The sequence below is a fragment of the Lepidochelys kempii genome, chromosome 17 (assembly GCF_965140265.1).
Source record: "Lepidochelys kempii isolate rLepKem1 chromosome 17, rLepKem1.hap2, whole genome shotgun sequence".
Lineage (NCBI taxonomy): Eukaryota > Metazoa > Chordata > Testudines > Cheloniidae > Lepidochelys > Lepidochelys kempii.
The window spans coordinates 23,608,502-23,633,906 of NC_133272.1; the positions used below are offsets into that span (position 1 = coordinate 23,608,502).

The 25,405-nt window shown below is 44.3% G+C and overlaps 1 protein-coding gene across 1 annotated transcript in view; it reads right to left on the reverse strand.

The window, feature by feature from the left end:
- Nucleotides 1-18,859, reverse strand: part of HSF5 (heat shock transcription factor 5) — a 69,206-nt gene extending 50,347 nt beyond the window's left edge. The window contains exons 1-3 of the mRNA XM_073315045.1: nt 18,298-18,859; nt 13,514-13,888; nt 9,973-10,070 (exon numbers count right to left, since the gene is read on the reverse strand). Coding sequence (XP_073171146.1) covers nt 9,973-10,070; nt 13,514-13,888; nt 18,298-18,859 — 1,035 coding nt within the window. The remainder of the gene's footprint in view (nt 1-9,972; nt 10,071-13,513; nt 13,889-18,297) is intronic.
- Nucleotides 18,860-25,405: the final 6,546 nt, after the last annotated feature.

Sequence of the window (25,405 nt, forward strand, 5' to 3'; positions counted from 1 at the left end):
TTCTTGAACCCAGCTTACCAAGCAATCTAGAGAGGTCTGAATCAGTGACCTTTCCTCTTCATTGTTTACTACTCCCCTAATTTTTGTGTCATCTGCAAACTTTGTAACTGTTGATTTTATGTTTTCTTCCAGATCATTAATAAAATGTTAAATTGCATAGGGCCAAGAACTGATCCCTACAGGATCCCAATAGAGACACACCTGTTCAAGGATGATCCCCCGTTTACAATTACATTTTGAGACCTATTAATTAGCCAGCTTTTAATCCATTTAATGTATGCCATGTTAATTTTGCATCTTTCTTGTCATGCAGTACCAAGCAAAATGTCTTACAGAACTCTTAGTCTATTACATCAACACTATTATCTTTAGCAGCCAAACCTGTGTTCTCATCAAGTTCTTAGTAGTGTCTCAGGTCCATCAATTACTTCCCCTTAAACACCTGCCTTACTCTTTGCAGGTCCACTTTTGCCCCATTTGTATCTCCAGAAATAGGCTTCAGGGTACTCCGCATGTATTCAAAATTTCTCTTATGCCCAATGTTGAGAACTTTGGAGGGAAGCATCTAATTTTTGTTAGTGGAGGGCTAGCGTGCTCGCTCTCTCTCTCTCTCGCTCCCTTTTTTTCAGTAAGGCAAAAGAAATTTAAGCAAGTCTCAGATAGTTTGAGAAGAAAATTATTGTCACTAAAGCAGAGAGAAAACTTCATAACACCACAGAATGAAGGCCATAATTGTGATGTCCAATATTCCCTCCACCTCCCAATATCTGAGGCTGCTTATCCTCTTTCCAATATTGGCTTATACTATATCTTTTATTACATTAAACCTAGGAATTTTGTTTGCCCCCAAATAAATTGTAACATCATAAATAGTAATTAGATAGGGATTTCTTTTAGAAGTCTTTGCAGTAAGAATGTAATCCTAGGGAGAAGCATCATTTTCACCATTGTGATTCTACCAGTCAAGGATATTATCATCCTAACCCATTTTATCATATTTTTTAAAAAGTATTTACAATTGAGTTATGTTATCTGCATTCTGTACATTTTCCTAACAGGGGTTCATATTGCCTTCAAAGGACTTTTGAGATTTTTCCCCCTACCCGAATTTAATATTTTAAAGCTATTTTGGGGTATCTTGGTTTAACTCAAGTGCTAGATGCCATCCTCACTAATACAAAAATTAACAACTGGCAGTATGTAACCTGGACCTACAGTCTTCCTACTGATCCTTGTCACCCTTTCCCTCTCCGGAAGTGTAAAGGTCCACTCTGAAAAGCTGTGGAACTAAGATCTCAGATCTTTGAGTCTTTGTGGTCAGTGAACTCCAAGGTCTTGCTCCGGAAAGAATGCATCATACTTACAACTTAGGCTTGACCAATAATGGGTATGTTAAGGTTCTCTTACTCTCTATCCACCCAAAGTCTAGCAGAAGGCGTCAGATATATTTTTCAAACACCAGCACTGTTCTTGGTCTTTTGAAGACTTTTACAACCCTGTTTCAGCATCAGTGGAAAAATACAAAGGAGAGCATAGGCTCTTGTATTTTTGAAAAAGACAGACTTCTAACATGTAAAATGATAGGAAGTTGATTCAGCATTCCAGGCATAATATAACCTCAGAAAAAACAAGGTATCATTTTGCACAAGTGAAATGCAGGACACGGAATATTGGACAAACAGTGTCAAACCTTGAGGGCTGAAGCTGTCCTCTTCACGTTCTGTAAGTTTTTGGAAACAGGGGTACTTGAGCACAGATAGGAGATACAAAATTCGACACGGCATCATTACACACAAAGTGTGAACAGAATATTAGGATATCATTATTAAAAAGACCCTTATTGTTATTTTAAAAAACTTAACTCTGTGTGTGTGTGTGAGAGAGAGAAACAGGTCCTTTTATTCATCCAAATCAGAGATTTTTACTAGACCACTGAAAGGCATATGTCCAATCTATGGACTACCACTGTACCAAATTTCAAGTTTCTACTTTCCCTATGAGTTGGTAGAAGTTGTTTTTTGTTTGTTTTGTTTTTTAAGGAAAAAAACTAGACAACCAACATTTTTTGTCACTCACTTCCTTCTAAAGAAGGAAATGAAAACCAAGAACCAGTAAAACTGTTTTTGCTTAAACACCACAGGAATATTCTCTTCCGGGTAGAGAAAAACCCAGAAAATTTCATCCTGAAAAGTGTAAATCAGACAAAGTTGTAAGAAATTGAAAACAGGCCTTTTGGAATGGAGATACACAGGCAATCATAACTCTATCTGTCACTAGGCACTATAGGCCAGATTTCAAAGTATTTAGGTGCCTAAAAAGAAAAGGAGTACTTGTGGCACCTTAGAGACTAACCAATTTATTAGAGCATAAGCTTTCGTGAGCTACAGCTCACTTCATCAGATGCATATCGTGGAAACTGCAGCAGACTTTATATATACACAGAGAATATGAAACAATACCTCCTCCCACCCCACTGTCCTGCTGGTAATAGCTTATCTAAAGTGATCATCAGGTGGGCCATTTCCAGCACAAATCCAGGTTTTCTCACCCTCCACCCCCCCACACAAATTCACTCTCCTGCTGGTGATAGCCCATCCAAAGTGACAACTCTTTACACAATGTGCATGACAATCAAGTTGGGCTATTTCCTGCACAAATCCAGGTTCTCTCACATCCCCCCCACCCCCATACACACACAAACTCACTCTCCTGCTGGTAATAGCTCATCCAAACTGACCACTCTTCAAGTTTAAATCCAAGTTAAACCAGAACATCTGGGGGGGGGGGTAGGAAAAAACAAGAGGAAACAGGCTACCTTGCATAATGACTTAGTCACTCCCAGTCTCTATTTAAGCCTAAATTAATAGTATCCAATTTGCAAATGAATTCCAATTCAGCAGTTTCTCGCTGGAGTCTGGATTTGAAGTTTTTTTGTTTTAAGATAGCGACCTTCATGTCTGTGATTGCGTGACCAGAGAGATTGAAGTGTTCTCCGACTGGTTTATGAATGTTATAATTCTTGACATCTGATTTGTGTCCATTTATTCTTTTACGTAGAGACTGTCCAGTTTGACCAATGTACATGGCAGAGGGACATTGCTGGCACATGATGGCATATATCACATTGGTGGATGTGCAGGTGAACGAGCCTCTGATAGTGTGGCTGATGTTATTAGGCCCTGTGATGGTGTCCCCTGAATAGATATGTGGGCACAATTGGCAACGGGCTTTGTTGCAAGGATAAGTTCCTGGGTTAGTGGTTCTGTTGTGTGGTATGTGGTTGTTGGTGAGTATTTGCTTCAGGTTGCGGGGCTGTCTGTAGGCAAGGACTGGCCTGTCTCCCAAGATTTTGAGAGTGTTGGGTCATCCTTTAGGATAGGTTGTAGATCCTTAATAATGCGTTGGAGGGGTTTTAGTTGGGGGCTGAAGGTGACGGCTAGTGGCGTTCTGTTATTTTCTTTGTTAGGCCTGTCCTGTAGTAGGTAACTTCTGGGAACTCTTCTGGCTCTATCAATCTGTTTCTTTACTTCTGCAGGTGGGTACTTCTGCAGGTGGCTTAACCTGCTTAATCACTTTTCAAAAGTCCCAGTATGCACCTGAATACCTTTGGAAAACCTGGCCCTCACAGCTATAATACCACCAAGTGTACACAAATATTAGCAGTAGCTGGTAGTAACTCCTATATTTAGGGTGCATAACCCTTTCCATTATAAAGAATCCTTGTAATCTTTTCAGGGTGGATTTGATTTAAACCAAATTGATTAGTGATTTAAATCATGATTTAAATCACTATTCAGGAAGACTCTATTTAATCATGGATTTCTACATAAAAGTGTATTCTTGTTGGTGGTTATAACCTTAATACATATTCTTCACAACTCAGAGATAGATGTAGATTTCATTTTAAAAAGGTACACACTATACATTTTTAAAGTGATTTATTTTGAAAACTTTTCAGATTACTTTTACAGCTATATCAGAAAATGAATGATTGTTTGGTTATTTCATTTACCAAAGGTAACTGAAGCAGATATTTATGAAGTCATTGGGAGGTGAATTATCTCCAGTTCAACAGGTTAATCATTAATATCTGGAGGATTTTCTTGCCATGCTGTATTAGGAGAACATCACCAGACAGACATTTAAATTGTTTTATTTAATTAAAACAACATTATGTATTCTGGATTTTTTTCTTCAACAGCAAACAATATTTTAACAAAACAAGCATATGAATTTTTGAATTTAAACATTCAAGTTTTTTAAAATCAGGTTTGTTTTTGTTAAAATTGTTTTTACCTAAAATAGTTAAATGAAATTAAAAAAAAAAAAAAATTGACTATGTCAGCCAGGTCAACATGAGAAACAAGTATACAGCCAATATTCATAACTTTGAATACAACGACACATGCATACAAATAGGAAGAATATATCCAGTAGATCATAACCTTTACATAGATATGTTATATGGCATACGTAACATAAAACATATTCCAGTTATGCCATATATATACACATTCATAAGCATATTTCCATAAAGCCTTATGGGGTGCACCGTCACACCGAGTATTGAGAATATCTGCAAGAAAATGAGCTGGAGACAGTGCTTGTCCCATTTGTTTTTTTAATGCTTGTAATTTAACTCTGTCATTGCTTATTTCTCTTTTTAAGATCTCACTCAGTTCCTTCCAAATTTCAACAGTGTCAGCAATAAAACAGTTACTTCCCTGCATTTTGTTCAAGGCTACAGAAATAGGCTTCAGGGTACTCAGCATGTGTTCAACATTTCTCTTAAGCCCAATGTTGAGAACTTTGTCTGTGACAGTGCCATCTATTTTTTCATGCTTTTGTTCACAAACTGTCATCAGATTAGGCCAGTTCTTGATACAGTGCTCAAAACAGTTTACTACGGAGTTCCATCACACGTCTTGTGAGAAAGTTAGCTTGGTTCCTCCCACTTTTTTCAGAGCAGCTGCTGCAAAGTGGTTGTTACAGAAGTATTTTGCAATTTCAACAACATTAGCCTTTATTTCTGGAACACTGAAGTCTTTGGCTAGGAGGTGCATCAAATGAGCACTGCAACCATATGTTATTAGCTTGGGACTCTCTTCTAAATTTCTTCTCATCTTGGATACATTTGCAGCATTGTCTGTGACCAAGCTGCGTACTAGACATTTCAATTTTTTTTTCCACAGTTTGTTATAGCTTTTACTCCTGCTTCTTGTCAATATTCTGCTATGTGTGCATTTCCTGATGTATCAATTGTTTCTGTAAGGAAGACATTCCCTTCTTCTGTTGTCACACAAGCACGTACAACAGGATCATTGTGGACATTGCTCCACCCATCAAGACTCAGGTTAACAATTTTACCCTCTAGACCTTTTGCACACTGCTCAATTTCTCTTTCATACACTTTATCCAGCAATTTGCCTGCAACATCTGCTCTGTTAGATGGACTGTATCCTGTTCTCAGTAACTGAACCATGTTAATGAAGTGTGGGTTCTCCATCATATAGAAAGGAGAGTTTGTTGCATAAACAAACCGAGCAAATTTTTCATCAATGACCTCTTTTTGTAATCTGCTGGTTCTTATCACAAACTTATCTATGGTTGTTTCTGGATGATGGAGATTTTTTTTTCTTTTTCCTACAGGTGATATACTGTGGCTATGTGACATACATGATGTGACTGAAACACTATCATTGGCAGATAACTCTGAAACTATAGAAAATGATGGTGATCTTGAAGGTGGATAGTCTTCAGAATCCTGTATGTTGAGGATGGATTCTCCTAAACAAAATAAGTCAATGCAGTCATTTAATTATTATTACCAACCTGCTCATTTAGTATTACTCATTGCACTCACTGACACTCAGTACTACTTTAAAGGTGAAATTGTAAAAGGAAGATCTGCCTATTTTAGCTATTTATTTTTTATCACAACTGCATCTAAAATGATAGTACCATAGAGTAACAACTATATTTTTTGCTCAAACATGAGAATTCAAGAATAGTCCAGAAGGAAGACAGGCAGTCCTTAAGAAAAAAGTATGAAATAAAAAAGTTTACCAACCTGAAAATCCTTCATGTTCAGACATGTTCCTTTCATCATCTTCAACACAGCATCCTCCTGAGATGGAACACTTCTCACAATGTTGTTTCATTTGAGCAACCAGGCGTTGCATTTCTTTGTTGCACTTTTTGCATTTTTCACACATGCGTCTCTTACCCACAGTTAGAGGAACTTCAGTAAAATATTCCCAAACTGGGTCTCTTTTACAGCCTGCTACCATTATAGGTTTTCCCTTCTAATGAGAGAATGGTATGGTAGACCTCAAATCAATGAAGGTTACATTCAGAAAGACCTCAAGACTTCTAGAATACGCTGCTCAAACAGTTTCACTTTTGCTTCTACTGCCTGTCCCTCCCTTCTCACATTTATCTCCAGACTTCTTCTCCTTGTTCAGATCTATTCCGCCCCCAAAAATCTTCAATTCACTGAACTTTTTGAAACTTTGCACTTTTAGAAAGAGGTAAGGGATTGACTCTGTGTACACAAACTTGCAGAGGGACAATAGGGTTGAGGTCTGTTATTTCTCACTTCTCTATATTTATTTATTTTAAAACATTGTTGCTGTTAACAAGCATGTTACTTCTGGAGACACAAATCCACAGTCTGAGAACTGCAAAATTAGGCATCTCTGATGGTATCTTCTAGACCAGCGGTCCCCAACCTTTCTGTGGGAATAGCACATTCCTATTCCCAGAAGACTGTGGCGGGCACCAGACCCCCCGCTGCTGAAATGCCACCGAGAAGCAGCTGCGGAAAGAAGCATCGGCGCCGAAATGCCGCCGAGAAACAGCAATGCTTCTTGGCGGCATTTCAGTGGGCGGTTCTCCAGTGGCCGCACTCAAAGGCGGCATTTCAGCGGCGCGGTGCCCTGTGGGCGCACACAACCGCCCCGGCGGGCGCCATTGTGCCTGTGGGCATCACGTTGCGGACCCCTGTTCTAGACTGAGCATGGAGTCCCATTGGGTAGATAGAAAGATTAACTTAAATAATCTATACAGAAGCCCCGGGAACCCCATAAAACTGGGTCCTGAATTCATGAACTATTGGAACTCATTTACAAAACTTTTCTTAAACATTACATGAATATATTGTCTCATACTATAGAATTAGAATGTATAATACCTATTCCATAATGGTTCCATCTTTGAGCTATAATGTATCTTAATTAAAACTATCTTTAGATAGGTTTTTTCCTCAAAAGCATTTTATCAAAAAAATCCGATTTAAATAAAAAAAATTCAATTTTTTTTATTTTATGTTTTTAAATCATTAATTTTTATCCACCCTGAATCTCTTCTTTGAGAATCTCTCAAAACTCTATTGTTTACAGCAGGTATTTGAAGCAGGTATATAATATTCAAAAGGGAGAATCCCCTCAGGGTAGAGAAGTGTCTGTCCTTTGTCCTGTGAAATGCTATTCACACTTTGTCTCTGCCAGATTACTATTTCCCTTTGGTTCCTCAGGGAAATATTATCAGCCTGCCAAAAATCACTGAAGATTCCAAGTTTGGGCCACACCAGTGCCAAAGTAGTAGCAGCAGATAACGCACCAAGAATACCTGTGAGCTGCTGGAGAAACTGTAGCAGAAGGGGGTGAAGAGAGCCAGGCTTCCCCCACCACCAAACCAACACATGGACCACAGCGTCCCATTACAACTGAGGACCATATGGGCAGAAGATCCCTCAGCTCCGAGGAGGTGGAGGTCAGGGGCAGTGAAGGAAGAGAATAGCAGCTCAGCGAAACATGCTTTTACTTCTACATTGCTACCCACAATGTGATTAACCAGTGCCTCTTTATACTCCTCCACCACTACATTAATGAGACCACAATTTGGCCCTGAATTTACGTAAGTTTCTGTAAGACCATCATTGGTGGCAGGAAGACTGGGGGAGGCTGTGTCTCCGCAAACAGCCAGGTGTAGCCCTGCCCATGCTCTGCCCCTTAGCCCCCCCCACCCCACCCCCACTTCTGTTCAGTGCGGCTTCAGAACTGGGGCCCACCATCCACCCTCCAGGTGCTCTGCCCACCGTCCCAGTGCTCCGGGGCTGCGGCCGCGCAGCCCACCAGGCCCTGGGAGGCTGAGGGGGGGCGTGTAGCCACGCTGCCCTCCCAGCGCTCAGGGAGGGGGGGGAGGCGCTGCGGCCACACTGCCCGCTCCAGGACTCGGGGAGGTTGAGGGCACTAGCCTGGAGTTGGAGCCAGCAGATGCAGTGGGGGGGCTCCGGAAGGGGGCGCACAAGGGCGGGGCTCGGGCAGAAGGGGCATGGCTGGGGGCTAGCCTGCCCTGGGTGGCAGTTCACACGCCACCCATGAAGACCATATAAAGGTTCTTGACTAGAGGATTATAATTAATATACATGGGGATTTGTGTATTTGGCAAGAAAGACAACCAGATAATCAGGTTTGGAGAAGCCAACCCCTTTTCAGAGCACAGAGGCATATACTTTCTCAGTACATCTCACTTCACTAGTCTCATACAAAAAAGTATAAGGTCTCCTCCCATTTTAGACCTTTTGATATCCAATAAACACAGGCCCTCCAAGTCAGATACTTCCCTCTTTGTCAGAATCAGATGGGGGCATTTTCAGTAAATAAGGAATTTTAGGTAATATTGACATTTTAATTTGGTTAGAGAGAAGAAGCCAACTTGATAAGTCATCTTTGATTTTGCTAAGCACAAGATAAAGTTGCAGAAATGCAAATCAGAAACCCACTTGGTATGCAGACTAGAGAGATCTCACAGTGTTATGAAAAACTCATTGTCCAACCTAGGAAATCCCTGGAGGACCACTAATACTCCAGATTTATAAACATTAATATTGAAATCTGAAATACTGAGGTTCATTAACAAAGACAAATAGAAACGTTGGAGAAATCAGCTATGTTTTCTTTTATATTGTGGTTGCCTCACCCAGAGCAAGTAGCTCCACAGAGTGGAACACTTGACCTGGTGTTTACCCGAGGACTAATCAGAGAGTTACAAAAAACACACATTTATATACAGCTGTCCTTGCACGTATTTTTACAGTCAAGTTAATTGTATGTATTCTCAAAGTCATCCTCTTTCAATTCTATATCCCCCCTCCCCAAGAGTTCACAGTACTGTAACTCCATGCAGCATTCCCTATAATTTTTTGTCCATGTGCGGAATGAATTTTGTTATGTGCACCAATATGGAGGCGATGTGCAACGGCGATGGGGCCGAGGGGTTTGGAGTGTGGGAGGGGGTTCAGGGGGATGAGGGCTCTGGCTGGGAGTGTGGACTCTGGGGTAGGGTCGGGGATGAGGTGATTGGGGTGCGGGACGGGGCTCAGGGCTAGGGCAGAGGGTTTGGGTTTGGTGGGGGTGAAGGCTCTGGCTGGGAGTGCGGGCTCCGGAGTGGGGCTCAGGATGAGAGGTTCGCGGTGCAGGAGGGTCCTTAGGGCTGGGGCAGAGGGTTGGGGTAAGGGGGTGAGGGCTCTGGCTGGGGGTGCCCTCTCTCTGGGGTGCCCCAGCCCTCTGTCGCCGCAGCAGCTGGGGGATGGGGGAGGGGCACCCCTCCACGGCTGCATAAGCTCTGTCTGGGCTGGGCTGGACGAGGCCAAGCCGAGGAAGGGGCACCTCTCCACGGCCGCGGCAGATCCCGTGGGCTGAGCTGGACCGGGTCAGGTCACCTCTCCATGGGCCGCAGCAGCTCCGGCTGGGCTGGGACGGAGGAGAGATGCTTCTCCATGGCCGTGGCAGCTCCGGCTGGGCAGGGCCAGGGGAGAGACGCTCTCCACGGCTGCAGCAGCTCTGGCTGGGCTGGGGGAGGAACGCCTTTCCCCACTTGCGCGGCCCTTGATAGCCTGCTGCACGGCCGCGTGGCTTAGAGGGAACTTAGGTCACATGGCTTCCTCTTGTTTCAACTTAGTGCACTCACCTGGAAATAGCTGCAGTGTGTGTAGGTTGAGGCTGTAGGACTGCCACAGCAACTAAGAGGATCTAGGTGAGTCGTAGGTGAGCAGCACTGTAACACAGCTGGAAAGAATCCAAACAGAAAAGTTAACAAATTTCTAGAACCTCTGTTCAATATTGGCACTGCCAGCTCACTTCCAGAAATCTAGTATTACCTCCATAACGGATTTAAAATATGTAAGATTCACATCTATTATCTTAATAATAATGCTTATTCTATGTACTTAGGCTATCCAGAATCTACTGCTATGGGTCTATCCCTGATGTGTGTCTCCCGAGAAGTCAATCACACGTGGGCAATGGACTATACCTTTAGGAAAAGTTAAGATGCTTAAGAAATCAGTAATGAATAATCACTATGTGTACTCCTAATTGCATTACAGCTAAAGTGAAGGACTGTCTTAAAACAGGCTTAGAAATACACTTGAGGCATTTAACAGAACGCCTGAATAGCATGAGTGATTGACACAAAGGTAATAAGATTTAGCAATATGTATCATGTTATAAACACATAAGCCACAATAACAATAATCTGGGCTCAAAATAGCATATTTTATGTACTTTCTGGGTACACCTGAAACTACATTGACATGTTGAAATCATTGTTAAATGCACTGATGCAAATTGGTCATGCAAGAACCCTAAAATTGGTCCCTGGAATACCAAACATGGGCAGAGGACTGACACTTAATAAATTATGGTCCCAGACACACATGGATGTAAGGGAAAGGTGTATTTCCAACTTAGTTGAGAAGGTTGGACTGTGGAAAGCTTAATACCAAGCCCAGGAAAGATGGGCTCCTTCTTCCTTTCCTCATCGCAGACAAGAAACTGAGTAGAGAGCCCCTTCCCGTTTCTTTCTCTCCTCTTTATCTCCCCTCCCTGCTACTCTTCACAAACCTAACTGGTAGGAGAGTGCCACTACAAAACAAGGACACAGAATTAACTGTGGACCTTCTGGGATGGTCTGAGCCAATGAACAGATGGGACGGGACAGGGAACAAGCCCAGGAAGATGTAGAGAGAGAACAAAGAAAGAGCTGAGAAGCAGCAGCACTGAGCTGTGGCAGAGAGACATGAGGGTGCAGTGTCTGAATGAGGAGCTGCTTGACAGCCAGCTGCTGCACTGGTGCTTGCAACTCTTATGGATGCACAGCCTGGAGCTGACAATTCGACTGAGACCAGACAGCAAGACTCACCAGTCTGAGCTTAACAATGTATACAAGCACCAGAGCGCACAGACAGGTTGGACTGACCCAAGTGGGGAGGAGAAAGAGAGGATCGCATTGGCATGGGGCAGAGTCTGTGTGTGTCTAGCCAAGTGTGTGTGTGGGGCGGGTTATGTACGACATGCTGTATCTGGGCAAGGAAGTCTGCATAACTCCTGCTAGAAATCCGTACCTCATTCTATTCCTGGCTTTGCCTGGGTTAGATCAAAGCGTTTTTCTATTGTTACCGTGGTGCTTGATACAGGAATTAACTCTGACCTCCCCTAAGAGGGAGGTTTGGTGTTTGTTTAGAGGTGCATGGCTAGGACCTGCAATCATTTCCCCCAACCCTGGGAATCCCCCACCTGACACAGGTGTTCCAGATTAGTTTTGTGAGTATGCATAATGCGGGTTGTTCTTTTATACTTTTGATGCCTTAACAGTGTTGTGATTATACTTAGAAAGATTTTTATTAAAGCCCAGATCAGTATCTCTCTCTAAGTGCCTCACCAATTTCAAATCTCTGAAGCAATTTCTTAAGTAGCCACCTAAGAGACTGAACCAGGGATCAGTAGCTTGGGCATTTTGCACCCCAATTAATTAAATGGCTATGAAAGCACGACAAATTGGAACTCTTAAAACCCAGAAGTCTGAGTTACATACACTCAGAAATTAAATACCTCTATTTGTAACATTTACAAAAAAGAAATTTTCTCTTTTCCTATAATTCAAACAAGGGTCTTAGACAATTTGCTTCAAACTTTCTGGACAAAACATCTGCTCTGGTCTGAAGATACATATAGAATTTTTGAGGCAATTTTTTTTGGGGTGGGGAGGAAGAAGAAAAAAGTCAAAAATAAAACTTAGACTGGAATGCATACAACCTTAACTATGGTACTACAAGAATGATGGACTATGGTACTACAAAAATGATTGCGGATGATACTAAACTGGGAGGAGTGGTAGATACGCTGGAGGGGAGGGATAGGATACAGAAGGACCTAGACAAATTGGAGGATTGGGCCAAAAGAAATCTGATGAGGTTCAATAAGGATAAGTGCAGGGTCCTGCACTTAGGACAGAAGAACCCAATGCACAGCTACAGACTAGGGACCGAATGGCTAGGCAGCAGTTCTGCGGAAAAGGACCTAGGGGTGACAGTGGACGAGAAGCTGGATATGAGTCAGCAGTGTGCCCTTGTTGCCAAGAAGGCCAATGGCATTTTGGGCTGTATAAGTAGGGGCATAGTGAGCAGATCGAGGGACGTGATCGTTCCCCTCTATTCGACATTGGTGAGGCCTCATCTGGAGTACTGTGTCCAGTTTTGGGCCCCACACTACAAGAAGGATGTAGATAAACTGGAGAGAGTCCAGCGAAGGGCAACAAAAATGATTAGTGGTCTGGAACACATGAGTTATGAGGAGAGGCTGAGGGAGCTGGGATTGTTTAGCCTGCAGAAGAGAAGAATGAGGGGGGATTTGATAGCTGCTTTCAACTACCTGAAAGGGGGTTCCAAAGAGGATGGCTCTAGACTGTTCTCAATGGTAGCAGATGACAGAACGAGGAGTAATGGTCTCAAGTTGCAGTGGGGGAGGTTTAGATTGGATATTAGGAAAAACTTTTTCACTAAGAGGGTGGTGAAACACTGGAATGCGTTACCTAGGGAGGTGGTAGAATCTCCTTCCTTAGAGGTTTTTAAGTGAGGCTTGACAAAGCCCTGGCTGGGATGATTTAACTGGGAATTGGTCCTGCTTCGAGCAGGGGGTTGGACTAGATGACCTTGTGGGGTCCCTTCCAACCCTGATATTCTATGATTCTATGGAGGGATAGATGTCACTTTCCATCTGAAGGTGCACAGATTACAGTATGAATGGCTCAATAGGAAAGAATTTGAGAAAATGCAAAAACGGTGACACAGATTTTCAAGCAGGATGAAATATCCTATCTGGAATTGTTAGGAGATCCTTTAATACATTTTCTCCAAGTCAACTTCAAATAAACTAAGTACATGTCCAAACTTCCCACCAAGAATGACCATGCTCTCCTCTACCCTTGAAACTTGTCAAAGTGGCTTGCCAGAAAATCTGGAAGGCATGTATAGACTTCAGAACAGGGACAGTAAAGAATAAATGTTAAGAACTTGCCTTGCTAGGAGGTTCTCCCTGTTCTTTTAGGTTTGATACTCTTCCTTTCTATTCTAAGTCTTGTTTAATATGTATACATTAAAGTGCATTGCAGAAAAATAATTTGTTGATTTAAAATATCTTGATGAAAGGCAAATGCTAGACCCTTATCATACCTGTTGGGTAGTAGGTTTGGGAGTACTGTGCTGAAGGTGTGTAGTTGCTATATTTCTGGGAAGAACTGGCCATTGTCTGAGGTCCTTGTTGTATGTGCACAGAGGTGGCACTGGGTTGAAGAGTGTACGTGACCTCTGTTGGAAACCTCTGAAGTACAGGAAATGGAACCCCTTTGTCTGAAAATGTTGGGGAAGTCTCCACCTGCCCTGGAAGCATCCCAAGAGAGTTCTGCCATGTTCTGGGGGGGACTGGAGTCCGATCTGAACCTTTTGATGATAAAGTGCTGTGGTTGTGGGATGAAGCAGATACATAGGAGTAAGGAGATAAACTGTCTCGCCGAAAAGACCGATGAAACTGTCCTATTGTCAGTGCTCCTGCATGAAAAAGAATATATTTACTAGGATTACATGGTTATAAAATAAATAAAGGATCATAAAATAGAACGTTCAATCCACACACAGATTGTATTTCACCATATGAAAATAAAGTAATATCTGGCTCTAAATGTTGACAATGCAGCATTTCAATCCCCTGTAAAAAAAAAAAAAAAAAAAAAAAACTTTCAGCAGCCAGTTCCCAGCCCCACAACTTGGAAAGTAATTCTTTGAAAAGTCAGCCAGCAAACCAAATCTGAATTATTTAGAATCTGCATTTTCGTAAGTCATATGGTATAGCAAACAAGCATGAAGTAGTATGTCAGACAAGATGGAGTACAAGATTCCTAGGATGAGATTTTCAAAGCCACCTAAGAGAAGCCATTGGAAACGGGGTGTCCAAATCCTCTAGGCGGCTTTGAAAATCTTAGCTTAATTGCTTTATCACAAAATTTCTGATGGAAAGAAAAAGAAAAATCCAAAGATGGAAGAGTTAATAATAAACTCTAAACACTGGGCTTTAGATTATACAACACTCTGCCTCTTGTCCGACATCCCAGGACTCTTGATACCAGCTTTTTGCTCTCTGCAAGTAAGGTTTGGAAGCACAGTCAGCACTGCAGAAAGGGAAAGCTGCAAATTACTCAACCTCTACTAACCAATCTAAGGAATAGACTGTAGATAGGAGGTGGCAATAGTGAGACAGGGAATAGTTGTTAAACGTGACCTGCAAAAGAGGAGATACTTATTTTATAACAGGCAGAGCTGGCAGCAATGTGACTACAGCTACAGTTATCCAACTCTTCCCACTACAAAACCTTGTTTTCATTTTTTTAAAACTTTGCTAAATTTAAACATATAGGTGGAAATTTTCAATGATGGGACTCTGCCCCAGGCTGAATTTTGTGTAGAAAGTTTCCGCAAAAATGGTTACATAAGAACAGCCATATGGGGCAGACCAAACATCTATCTAGCCAAGTATCCTGTCTTCTGATAGTGGCCAATGCCAGGTGCCCCAGAGGGAATGTAGAGAACAAGTAATCATCAAGTGATCCATGCCCTGTCGCTCATACCCAGCTTCTGGCAAACAGACACGAGGGACACCATCCCTGTTCATCCTAGCTAATAGTCATGAACTTATCTAGTTCTTTTTTGAACCCTGTTATAGTCTTGGCCTTCACAACATCCTCTGGCAAGGAGTTCCAAAGGTTGACTGTGTGCTGTGTGAAAAAATACTTCCTTTTGTTTGTTTTAAACCTCCTGCCCATTAATTTCATTTGGTGACCTCTAGTTCTTGTGTTATAAGAAGGAGTAAATAACACTTCCTTATTTACTTTCTCCACACCAATCATGATTTTATAAACTTCTATCATATCCACCCTTAGTTGTCCCTTTTCCAAGCTGAAAAGTCCCAGTCTTATTAATCTCTCCTCATACAGCAGCCATTCCATATCCCAAATCATTTTGTTGCCCTTTTCTGAACCTTTTCTGATTCCAATGTATCTTTTTTGAGATGGCGCAACCACATATGCATGCAATATTCAAGAGGGGGTGTGTACCATGGATTTATATAGAGGCAATATGATATTTTCGGTCTTATTACCTATCCCTTTTTTAATGATTCCCAACACTCTGTTCACTTTTTTGACTGCCGCTGCACATTGAGTGAGTGTTTTCAGAGAATTATCCACAGTGACTCCAAGATCTCTTTCTTGAGTGGTAACAGCTAATTCAGATCCCATCATTTTACATGTATAGTTGCGATGATGTTTTCCAATGTGCATTACTTTGCATTTCTCAAAATTGAATTTCATCTGCCATTTTGTTGCCCAGTCACCCAGTTTTGAGAGATCCTTTTGTAGCTCTTCGTAGTCTGCCTGGGACTTAACTATTTTGAGTAGTTTTGTATCATCTGCAAATTTTGCCACCTCAGTTTACTCCTTTTTCCAGATCATTTATGAATATGTTGAATAGGACTGGGCCCAGTACAGACCCCTGGGGGACATTACCATTTACCTCTCTCCATTCTGAAAACTGACCATTTTTTCCTACCCTGTTTCCTACCTTGTAACCAGTTACCAATCCATAAGAGGACCTTCCCTGTTATCCCATGACAGCTTACCATGCTTAAGAGCCTTTGGTGAGAGACCATATCAAAGGCTTTCTGAAAATCTAAGTACACTATACCCACTGAATCTGCCTTGTTCACATGCTTGTTGACCCCCTCAGAGAATTCTAGTAGATTGGTGAGGCATGATTTCCCTTTGCAAAAACCATGTTGACTCTTCCACAACAAATTAGGTTCATCTATGTGTCTGACAATTTTGTTCTTTACTATAGTTTCAACCACTTTGCCAGATACTGAAGTCAGGTTTACTGACCTGTAATTACCGGAGCCCATTTTAAATTTTTAAAAATTGATGTCACATTAGCTATCCTCCAGTCACTGGGTACAGAAGTTGATTTAAATGATAGGTTACAGACTACAGTTAGTAGTTCTGCAATTTCACATTTGAGTTCCTTCACAACTTTTGGGTGAATACCATCTGGTCCTGGTAACTTATTACTATTTATCAGTTTGTTCCAAAATCTCCTCTAAGTCATTTACAAAAATGAGGACAGGAGGAAATGTACTAAGAATCTTAATTCAAGCAAAGGAAGTTTTTTGTTTAGAGCTTCTAGGGTGCCCAGGCTTTAATTTAGGAACTAGAAATTTGTCGAGGTGGGGGAACACCTTGAGGAAAGACAGGTGTTTTTTGTTGCCCCTATGAAAATCCACCCAGACTTGCAAAATTATAAGACTGAAAAAAACAGCTTGGAAAAAATATTTTAGCAGTAAGGATAGAAAAGAATGGAAGGATTTTAGCGATTGATTTAGTTGGGGATTGGTCCTGCTTTGAGCAGTGGGTTGGACTAGATAACCTCCTAAGGTCCCTTCCAACCCTGATATTCTATGATTGTTTGTGCCCTTTTATTATTTATTTATGATGTACAAAGAAAACCTAAGTAGTATTTATCCTGCTTATCTATTACCGGGGGACGGGGGAGGAATCAAGACTATCCAGCTTTGTCTTCCCTGTTTTTTCTGGAGGTGTTCTTGGAGAACCAGAGACCTGCAGTGGGAGCTTTCTCAGTCCTTGTCCTTCCAACTAAGAGCACTCAACCCAGAAGTTATGGGCTTGATGCAGGAATTATGATGCGAAATTCTATGATGTATTATAGAGGAGATCAGATTAGATAATTACAATAGTTCCCTCTATCTTTTAAATCTTCAACAAAGATCTTTTATGTTAAACAAAACAAAAATTAAACAAGAAGTCTAATTTAGGAGTCCCTTCCTTTCTCAAGTTTTACTTCCTCGGTATCTAAGGTGTTGTAACCCTAATAGTTTTCCAGTTGTCCATTGAGTCTTCGAGAAAACACAGGATGAACAAGATTTCAATTTATATTGTAAACCAAACCAAAAAAAACCCCAAAACAACAAAAAACTTTGACCAAAAGAAGTTCAAGCTTCTTTTCACATCAAACCCACTCATTTTTTTCACCTTTGCCTATCCTCTGTGGGGGGTGGAAAAAGCAAGAAGTGGGGAGCTCTTCAAAACTTCACTTGGACAGTGAGTAACCCCTCTGAGAAGACTGATTTCAAATCATATTTACTCCATTTAACCTCCACCCAACTCATTTATTCCTCTCAAGAAAGTTATTTAACTTTCAATTCTCCTTAAGAGATTTTGCAGAATTATTACTCCAGCATATTTGTTCCTTAGCACAAAATGGCCATCACACTCCTAGCTACCATTCAGACCAACCCATGGAAGACAAGAGGTTGTACGTGTGTACCTGGAACTTAGCAAGCAATACACACAAGATGCGTAAGAACTAACAGAATCCAGATCCATCTGTGAAAGCTCTGCAGGGATAACAGTATAAAAACTTATTTTACTCCCTGATCCTGTAGATCCTTATACATATGAGTAACTTTATGTACCTGAGAAACCATCCTGAACCCAATGTCATGTGCATAAAGCTACTCATGCTTATGGATATGATAGCGGTTTTAGTCTGTAGACAGATGTTTGACTACACAGAAACATCAATTGATAAAGTACAATTTTTATTTTCAACACAGAAACACACTGGAGAACCCTAAGTCTGTTCAGACTGGCCAATTCACTATTCCCTCAAAACCATCACCTCTCTCTGCACAGGTTCTCCCAACTTCATGCGTGTAGCTAACCAGCGGTCTAAACAACCTTTCAGGCGAGGAAGGCCAAACGTACCTTGCTACCATCAGGCCCACTACCCCAGTGTGAATCCCTTGACCCACCGGCCCTCCCCATGTTTCCCCTCGCTGCATACAGCGCCCGCAGGGACCACGTGCCCCTGGCGCTGCCCGCCCCCAGCCTCACCGGGCTTCTCCGCCTTGCCGGGCCCCGGCGGCGGCACGAGTGGGTCGCCTTGCAGCGAGGTGCTCAGCAGCCGCTGGAACCGGTTGGGCGGGCGGCTGGTCACCTCCAGGCCGGCCGCGAGCTTGGCCTTGTTGGCACTGGTGAGTCGCTTGAGGTGGACAAGGAGGTCGGGGCGGTCGCGGCGGAAGTGCGGGCTGTGGAAGTGGTGCAGGGGCCCGGAGGAGCCGCCGCCCGCGGGCCCGGGCGCGGCCGAGGAGCCGCCCGGCGGGCCCAGCACCACCTTGCGGAAGCCGTACAGGTTGAGCTGCCGGATGAAGCTCGTGAAGTTGGTGGTCTTGAAGAGCTCGGCCGAGGCGGCCGCGGCCCCGTCGCCCCCCGGCCCCGCGCCGAGGCCCGGCCCGGCGCCCAGCAGCTCGGCCTCGAAGAGGGGCTGGTCGATGAGCAGCCCCTCGCCGCGGGTGTCCCAGCGGATGGAGCGGAACCGCGGGCTGTTCACCAGGCGCCACAGCTTGGCCGGGAAGTTGTTGGGGTTGATGGGGGCGACCAGCAGAGGCTCCTCCATGGCGGACAGGGGCCGAGGGGCGCGTCACAGCCAACCGCCGCCGCGCGAGCTCGGCCGCCAACCGTGGCGGCCGCCAATCAGCGCTCGCCGCGAGGCCTGTAACACCTCGGCACGCGCCGGCCTCGCGCCTGGGCGGCCACCCTGCCCGCAGCGCGCCACTCTCTGGGCTGCGCGCCGGCCACAGCTAGCGGCGCCGGGAGCCGGCTCGGCAGGGGCTCCCAGCCCCCCCACGCTCCCAGGGGAAAGGTGGGGAGGAGCCGGAGCGATGGGGAAGCGAGAGCGGAGGTGGGGGACAGGGCGGCTGGGGTGGTTGGGGAGGCAGAGCCGGTGGCTCTGACCAGGTAGTTTCAGAGCCGGGGTCTGGGTGGATTGGTTGGGGAGCTGGGTTGGGGGATTTGAGGTGCTGCTGGGGCATCCCCTGCTTAGGGCCGTGGGGTTTGTGTGCTGGGTTGGAGTGTGCCTGGGTGCTGTAGGGACTGAGGGCACCCCAGCCTTCAGTCCCCCACAACTTTGGGGCCAAAATTGCTGTAGTATCAGCACCCTGCTTCTTGCCAAGGCACAAGGTGAGTTGCCCCTAGCACTTGACATAAAAGGCAATAAGAAGAGGCTCTAAAATAGGTGAGGAGCAAGAGAGGGCTGAAGGAAGATGTAGGCCCACTACCTAACAACTAACAGAACAACACCGAGATGAGTACGCTGTTTAATACTGATTTTACTTCTGATTTGCTAAAAGAGTTAATTGTGATGAGACCCTTAACATAATTATTAACAACAAGGGGGAGAGAACAGGTTAAAGAATATTTAGTTAGATGCATTGTACTCAACAAGGCCTGACAGAATTCATCGTGAGATATTTAAGGAACAGCTGAATCAGTGTTGGAGGTATTAGTGATATCTTCAAGAAGTAATGGAGGATAGGGGAGGTCCCAGAGGGTTGGAGAAGGACAAACATAGTACCTGCCTTTAAAAAGGGGAACAAAGAGGACCCAGAGAATTATAAACCAGTCAGCCTAACTGTGACACCTTGAAAAATACTGGAACAAATTATTAAGCAAAAAATATTGTAAGTACTTAGCAAATAATAGTGATAAACGGTAGCTGACATGAATTTGTCAAGAACAAATCATGCTAATTCAAAAATTTCTTTTTTGACAGGGTTCCTGGCCTAGTGCAGTGGTTTTCAAACTTTTTTTCTGAGGAAGAAAATTGTTGATGCCTGCAACCCAATGTAGCTGGGGATCAGGGGTTTGGGGTGTGGGAGTGGCTCAGGGCTGGGGCAGAGGGTTGGGGTGAGGGCTGTTGGGTGGGGCCTGGGATGAGGGGTTTGGGGTGCAGAAAGCGGTTCTCGGTTAGGGGAGCTCAGGGCTGGGGCAGGGAGTTGGGGGTGCTGGAGGGGGTCAGGGCTCTGGCTCAGGGTGCAGGCTCTGGGGTGAGGCTGGGGATAAGGGGTTTGGGGTACAGGAAGGGGTTCCAGGTTGGGGGGGCAGGGGATTGTGGTGCGGACTTACCTCCGGTGGCTCCTAGTCAGCAGCACAGCCAGGGTGCAGATACAGGCTTCCCGCCTGTCCTGGCACCACAGACTGCTCTGCACCCTGGAAGTGGCCAGCAGCAGGTCCAGGTTCTAGGCAGAGGCATGCAACTCTCGCGCCCCCCCTCCCCGTTCCTGTTGGCCAGGAACCGGCCAATTGAAGTGCCAAGCCGGTGCTTGGGGTTGGGGGCAGCGCACAGAGTCCCATGGCCCGCCTTCCTAGAAGTCAGACCCGCTACTGGCTGCTTCTGGGGCACAGCACGCTGTAGAAACAGGTAGGCACGAGCTTGCCGTAGCTGGGCAGCACGTAGAGACTGTCCAGTTTGACCACATATCTATTCATGGGACACCATCACAGGGCCTAATAACATCAACCACACTATCAGAGGCTCGTTCACCTGCACATCCACCAATGTGATATATGCCATCATGTGCCAGCAATGCCCCTCTACCATTTACATTGGTCAAACTGGACAGTCTCTACGTAAAAGAATAAATGGACACAAATCAGATGTCAAGAATTATAACATTCATAAACCAGTCGGAGAACACTTCAATCTCTCTCGTCACGCAATCACAGACATGAAGGTCGCTATCTTAAAACAAAAAAACTTCAAATCCAGACTCCAGCGAGAAACTGCTGAATTGGAATTCATTTGCAAATTGGACACTATTAATTTAGACTTAAATAGAGACTGGGAGTGGCTAAGTCATTATGCAAGGTAGCCTATTTCCCCTTGTTTTTTCCTACCCCGCCCCCCCAGACGTTCTGGTTAAACTTGGATTTAAACTTGGAGAGTGGTCAGTTTGAATGAGCTATTGCCAGCAGGAGAGAGAGTTTGTGTGTGTGTGTGTGTGTGTGTGTGTCCCCGGAGGGGGGAAGGGGGGGGTGAGAGAGCCTGGATTTGTGCTGGACATGGCCCACCTTGATTACCATGCACATTGTAGGGAGAGTGGTCACTTTGGATGAGCTATTACTAGCAGGAGAGTGAGTTTGTGTGTGTATGGGGGTGGGGGGGTGAGAAAACCTGGATTTGTGCTGGAAATGGCCCACCTTGATTATCATGCACATTGTAGGGAGAGTGGTCACTTTGGATGAGCTTTTACCAGCAGGAGAGTGAGTTTGTATGTGTGGTTTTTGGAGGGGGGTGAGGGGGTGAGAGAACCTGGATTTGTGCAGGAAATGGCCCACCTTGATTATCATGCACATTGTGAAGAGAGTTGTCACTTTGGATGGGCTATCACCAGCAGGAGAGTGAGTTTGTGTGTAGGGGGGTGGAGGGTGAGAAAACCTGGATTTGTGCTGGAAGTGGCCCAACTTGACGATCACTTTAGATCAGCTATTACCAACAGGACAGTGGGGTGGGAGGAGGTATTGTTTCATGATCTCTGTGTGTATATAATATCTGCTGCAGTTTCCACGGTATGCATCCGATGAAATGAGCTGTAGCTCACGAAAGCTCATGCTCAAATAAATTGGTTAGTCTCTAAGGTGCCACAAGTACTCCTTTTCTTTTGCGAACATTTTTATGGCTGACTTAGAACAACGCTTCCTCAGCTCTCGTCCCCTAGCACCCCTCCTCTACTTGCACTACATTGATGACATCTTCATCATATGGACCCATGGGAAGGAGGCCCTTGAAGAATTCCACCTGGATTTCAACTATTTCCACCCCACCATCAACCTCAGCCTGGACCAACTGACACAAGAAATCCACTTCCTGGACACTACAGTGCAAATAAATGATGGTCACATAAACACCACCCTATACCGGAAACCTACTGACCTCTATTCCGACCTACATGCCTCCAGCTTCCATCCAGGACACCTCACACAATCCATTGTCTGCAGCCAAGCCCTAAGATACAACCGAATTTGCTCCAGTCCCTCAGACAGAGACAAACACCTAGAAGATCTTTATCAAGCATTCTTAAAACTGCAGTACCCACCTGGGGAAGTGAGGAAACAGATTGACAGAGCGAGATGGGTACCCAGAAGTCACCTACTACAGGACAGGCCCAACAAGGAAAATAACAGAACACAACTGGCCATCACATACAGCCCCCAACTAAAACCTCTTCAGCACATCATCAACTATCTACAACCTATCCTGGAAAATGATCCCTCACTCTCACAGACCTTGGGGGGCAGGCCAGTCCTCGCTTACAGACAGCCCCCCAACCTGAAGCAAATACTCACCAACAACTACACACCACACCACAGAAACACTAACCCAGGAATCAATCCCTGTAACAAACCTCATTGCCTTCTCTGTCCCCATATCTACTCTAGCAACACCATCAAAAGACCCAGCCACGTCAGCCACACCATCTGGGACTCGTTCACCTGCACATCTACTATATATATATGCCATCGTGTGCCAGCAATGCTCCTCTGCCATGTACATTGACCAAACCGGACAGTCTCTTTGTAAAAGAATAAATGGACACAAATCGGACATCAGGAATGGTAACACACAAAAGCCAGTAGGAGAACACTTCAATCTTCCTGGACATTCTATAACAGATTTAAAAGTAGCCATACTTAAGCAAAAAAACTTCAGAAACAGACTTCAAAGAGAAATTGCAGAACTAAAATTAATTTCCAAATTTAACACCATTAATTTGTGCTTGACTAGAGACTGGGAGTGGCTGGCTCACTACAAAAGCACCTCTTCAACAATTATTGGGTGTGGACTACATCCACCCTGATGGAATTGGCCCTGTCAACACTGGCTCTCCATTTATGAGGTAACTCCCTTCCTTCTCTTCATGTGTTAGTATAATAATGCCTGCATCTGTAATTTTCACTCTGTGCATCTGTACATACAATATGATGGGGACTAGTTTAGCTACAACTAATCAAGAAAAAAATCTTGGAGTCATCGTGGATAGTTCTCTGAAGACGTCCGTGCAGTGTGCTGCGGCAATGAGGAAAACCGTCCAGGTTGCTGGCTGCCAGCAGGCTGCAACTAAGCAAGGGACAGACCTCACTCTAGGGTACAGAGAAGGTGATGGAATCGTAGAGACCCCTGAGGTGGGTGGGGCTTCTATTGACTCTGTAGCTGGAGTCAAACCCAACTCAGAGAGGGAGGAGGGTGTAGTGCCAGCCAGTGAAAGAACTGTTCAGGTTGTTAGCTGTGAGATCTTCACATCTGGACAGGGGATAGATCCCACTCTAGAGAGCTCAGAGGTGTGTGTCTTCGAGGGGGGCCCAGAGGAGGAAGCTGAGAGAGAATTAGTGGGAGCACAGGAATGTCTCCTCACTGATTACATGGGAGGGTTTGCTCAGAACAGAGCAGCTGCTCCAGCGTCTGTGTACCCAGGTACTCAACCTGCAAGAGAGAACTGTGTAACTGATCTCCTAGATGGGAGCAGTCACACAACTGACCTCTTGGGGACAGAGAGAGGGGTGACAGGATATTCCAATCCAGGTCCCTCTTTTGCAAAATTCTCTTCCTGATGTATTTGTGGAAACTAACGCTATCTCTTTAGGACAGGACGGGAATCCTACTAAAGACTTGAGTGTCAGTGAAAATGCTAATGACCCACCTGAGAAAGGGGAGGAGGAAGCAGTATCTGTAAGATACAGCAAGCAGCTAAGGAAAAGGTGCTGAAAGATCATAACATTCCTCTAGAAAAAGGGGGTGGGGAAAGTCCCAGTGCTGGGAGTAGAAATCATAAGGAAACCCCAAGATGGGGGGTGGATTTTTTGTATGGGCATAGCCCTGGAGATCAAATGCAACTTCACAGAGGGCCGGCTAGTGAGCATGCAAGGTCCCATCACATCCTTACGTCACCAGAACCCCAAAGACGTACATAAACTGAGAATCCTTACTGAAGGGGACCCTGGAAAAAACATTAAATGGTGTCAAGGCTAACTCCCCACTCTGGCACTTTGAGTACAGAAGGTGGGGACCGCAAGGATTCTAAAAATTAATACTGGCCACTCCAGGCTCGTATTAATCTGTAACGTTGGTAGTTTTTCTCTGACCTTTGATGGGTAGAGGCTGCCACCACCCAAGTGCAGAACCCCTTTGAGAGCCCAGGAAGGCGCACTTGGGAATTTCTTCCTGTGGGGTACCCTCAAGCCCTTTCAAACTTCCCCCTCCAGGGAAGAGCTGGGAAAAAGGGGGAGGGGAAAATCAACTGTTGCCACCAGCTAATTAAACAAGTGCACAAACCTTTTAAGACACAAAAATCCAATTCTGTTCTTAAAAAAGGTAAATTTTATTAATAAAAAATAAAGAAAATACATCTGGAAACTCAGGCAATTGCTAGATTTTTAAAAGAGTAACTACAAGGATTAAGCACCAAGAATAGCTTTCTTGGGGTCCAGCTTCAAGGTTACAAACAAAACAAAAGCACCTGGGGTTAGCACAGAGGAATCCACAAACCATAACAAAATAAAAGGGATAAACCTAATTATGTCTTCCTAGAGATTTTCTGATCTACTTACATATCTGGGGTTTTAAATGAGTAGTGTCTAGGTATGATTCTGATGATTTTTTCATACCTGGCCCAAGCTTCTTACAGCATAGCTGTTGCCTATGTGCCTCTCCCTGGGTGAACAACCACAGACAAAAGGGGGAGGTTTTTTTTTCACTTTTAAAAAGTTCTAGCCTTCCCATTGGCTCTTTTGGCCAAGTGCCCACTCACTTCCTTTTACCTATGTATAGCAGTGAGACTTTACAGGTAGAGCAATTAGAGAACAGCTACTAAGAGGGATCTCAGAGCTACTGACTGGCTGGCTGTCCATAAAAGGGAGCTACCCCCCCTTCATTTATCACACACCCCCTGTGTAGCTCCCTTTTATGGACACCCAGCCAGCCAGTTAGCTGTAAAATCTTTCTTCGTAGCTGTTCTCTACTCGCTTTACCTGTAAAGGGTTCAAAAGTCCTGCAGGAAAAGAAAAGAGAGTGGGCACCTGACCAAAAGAGCCAATGGGAAGGCTTCAGAGTAGCAGCCGTGTTTGTCTTTATCCGCAAAAAGAAAAGGAGTACTTGTGGCATCTTAGA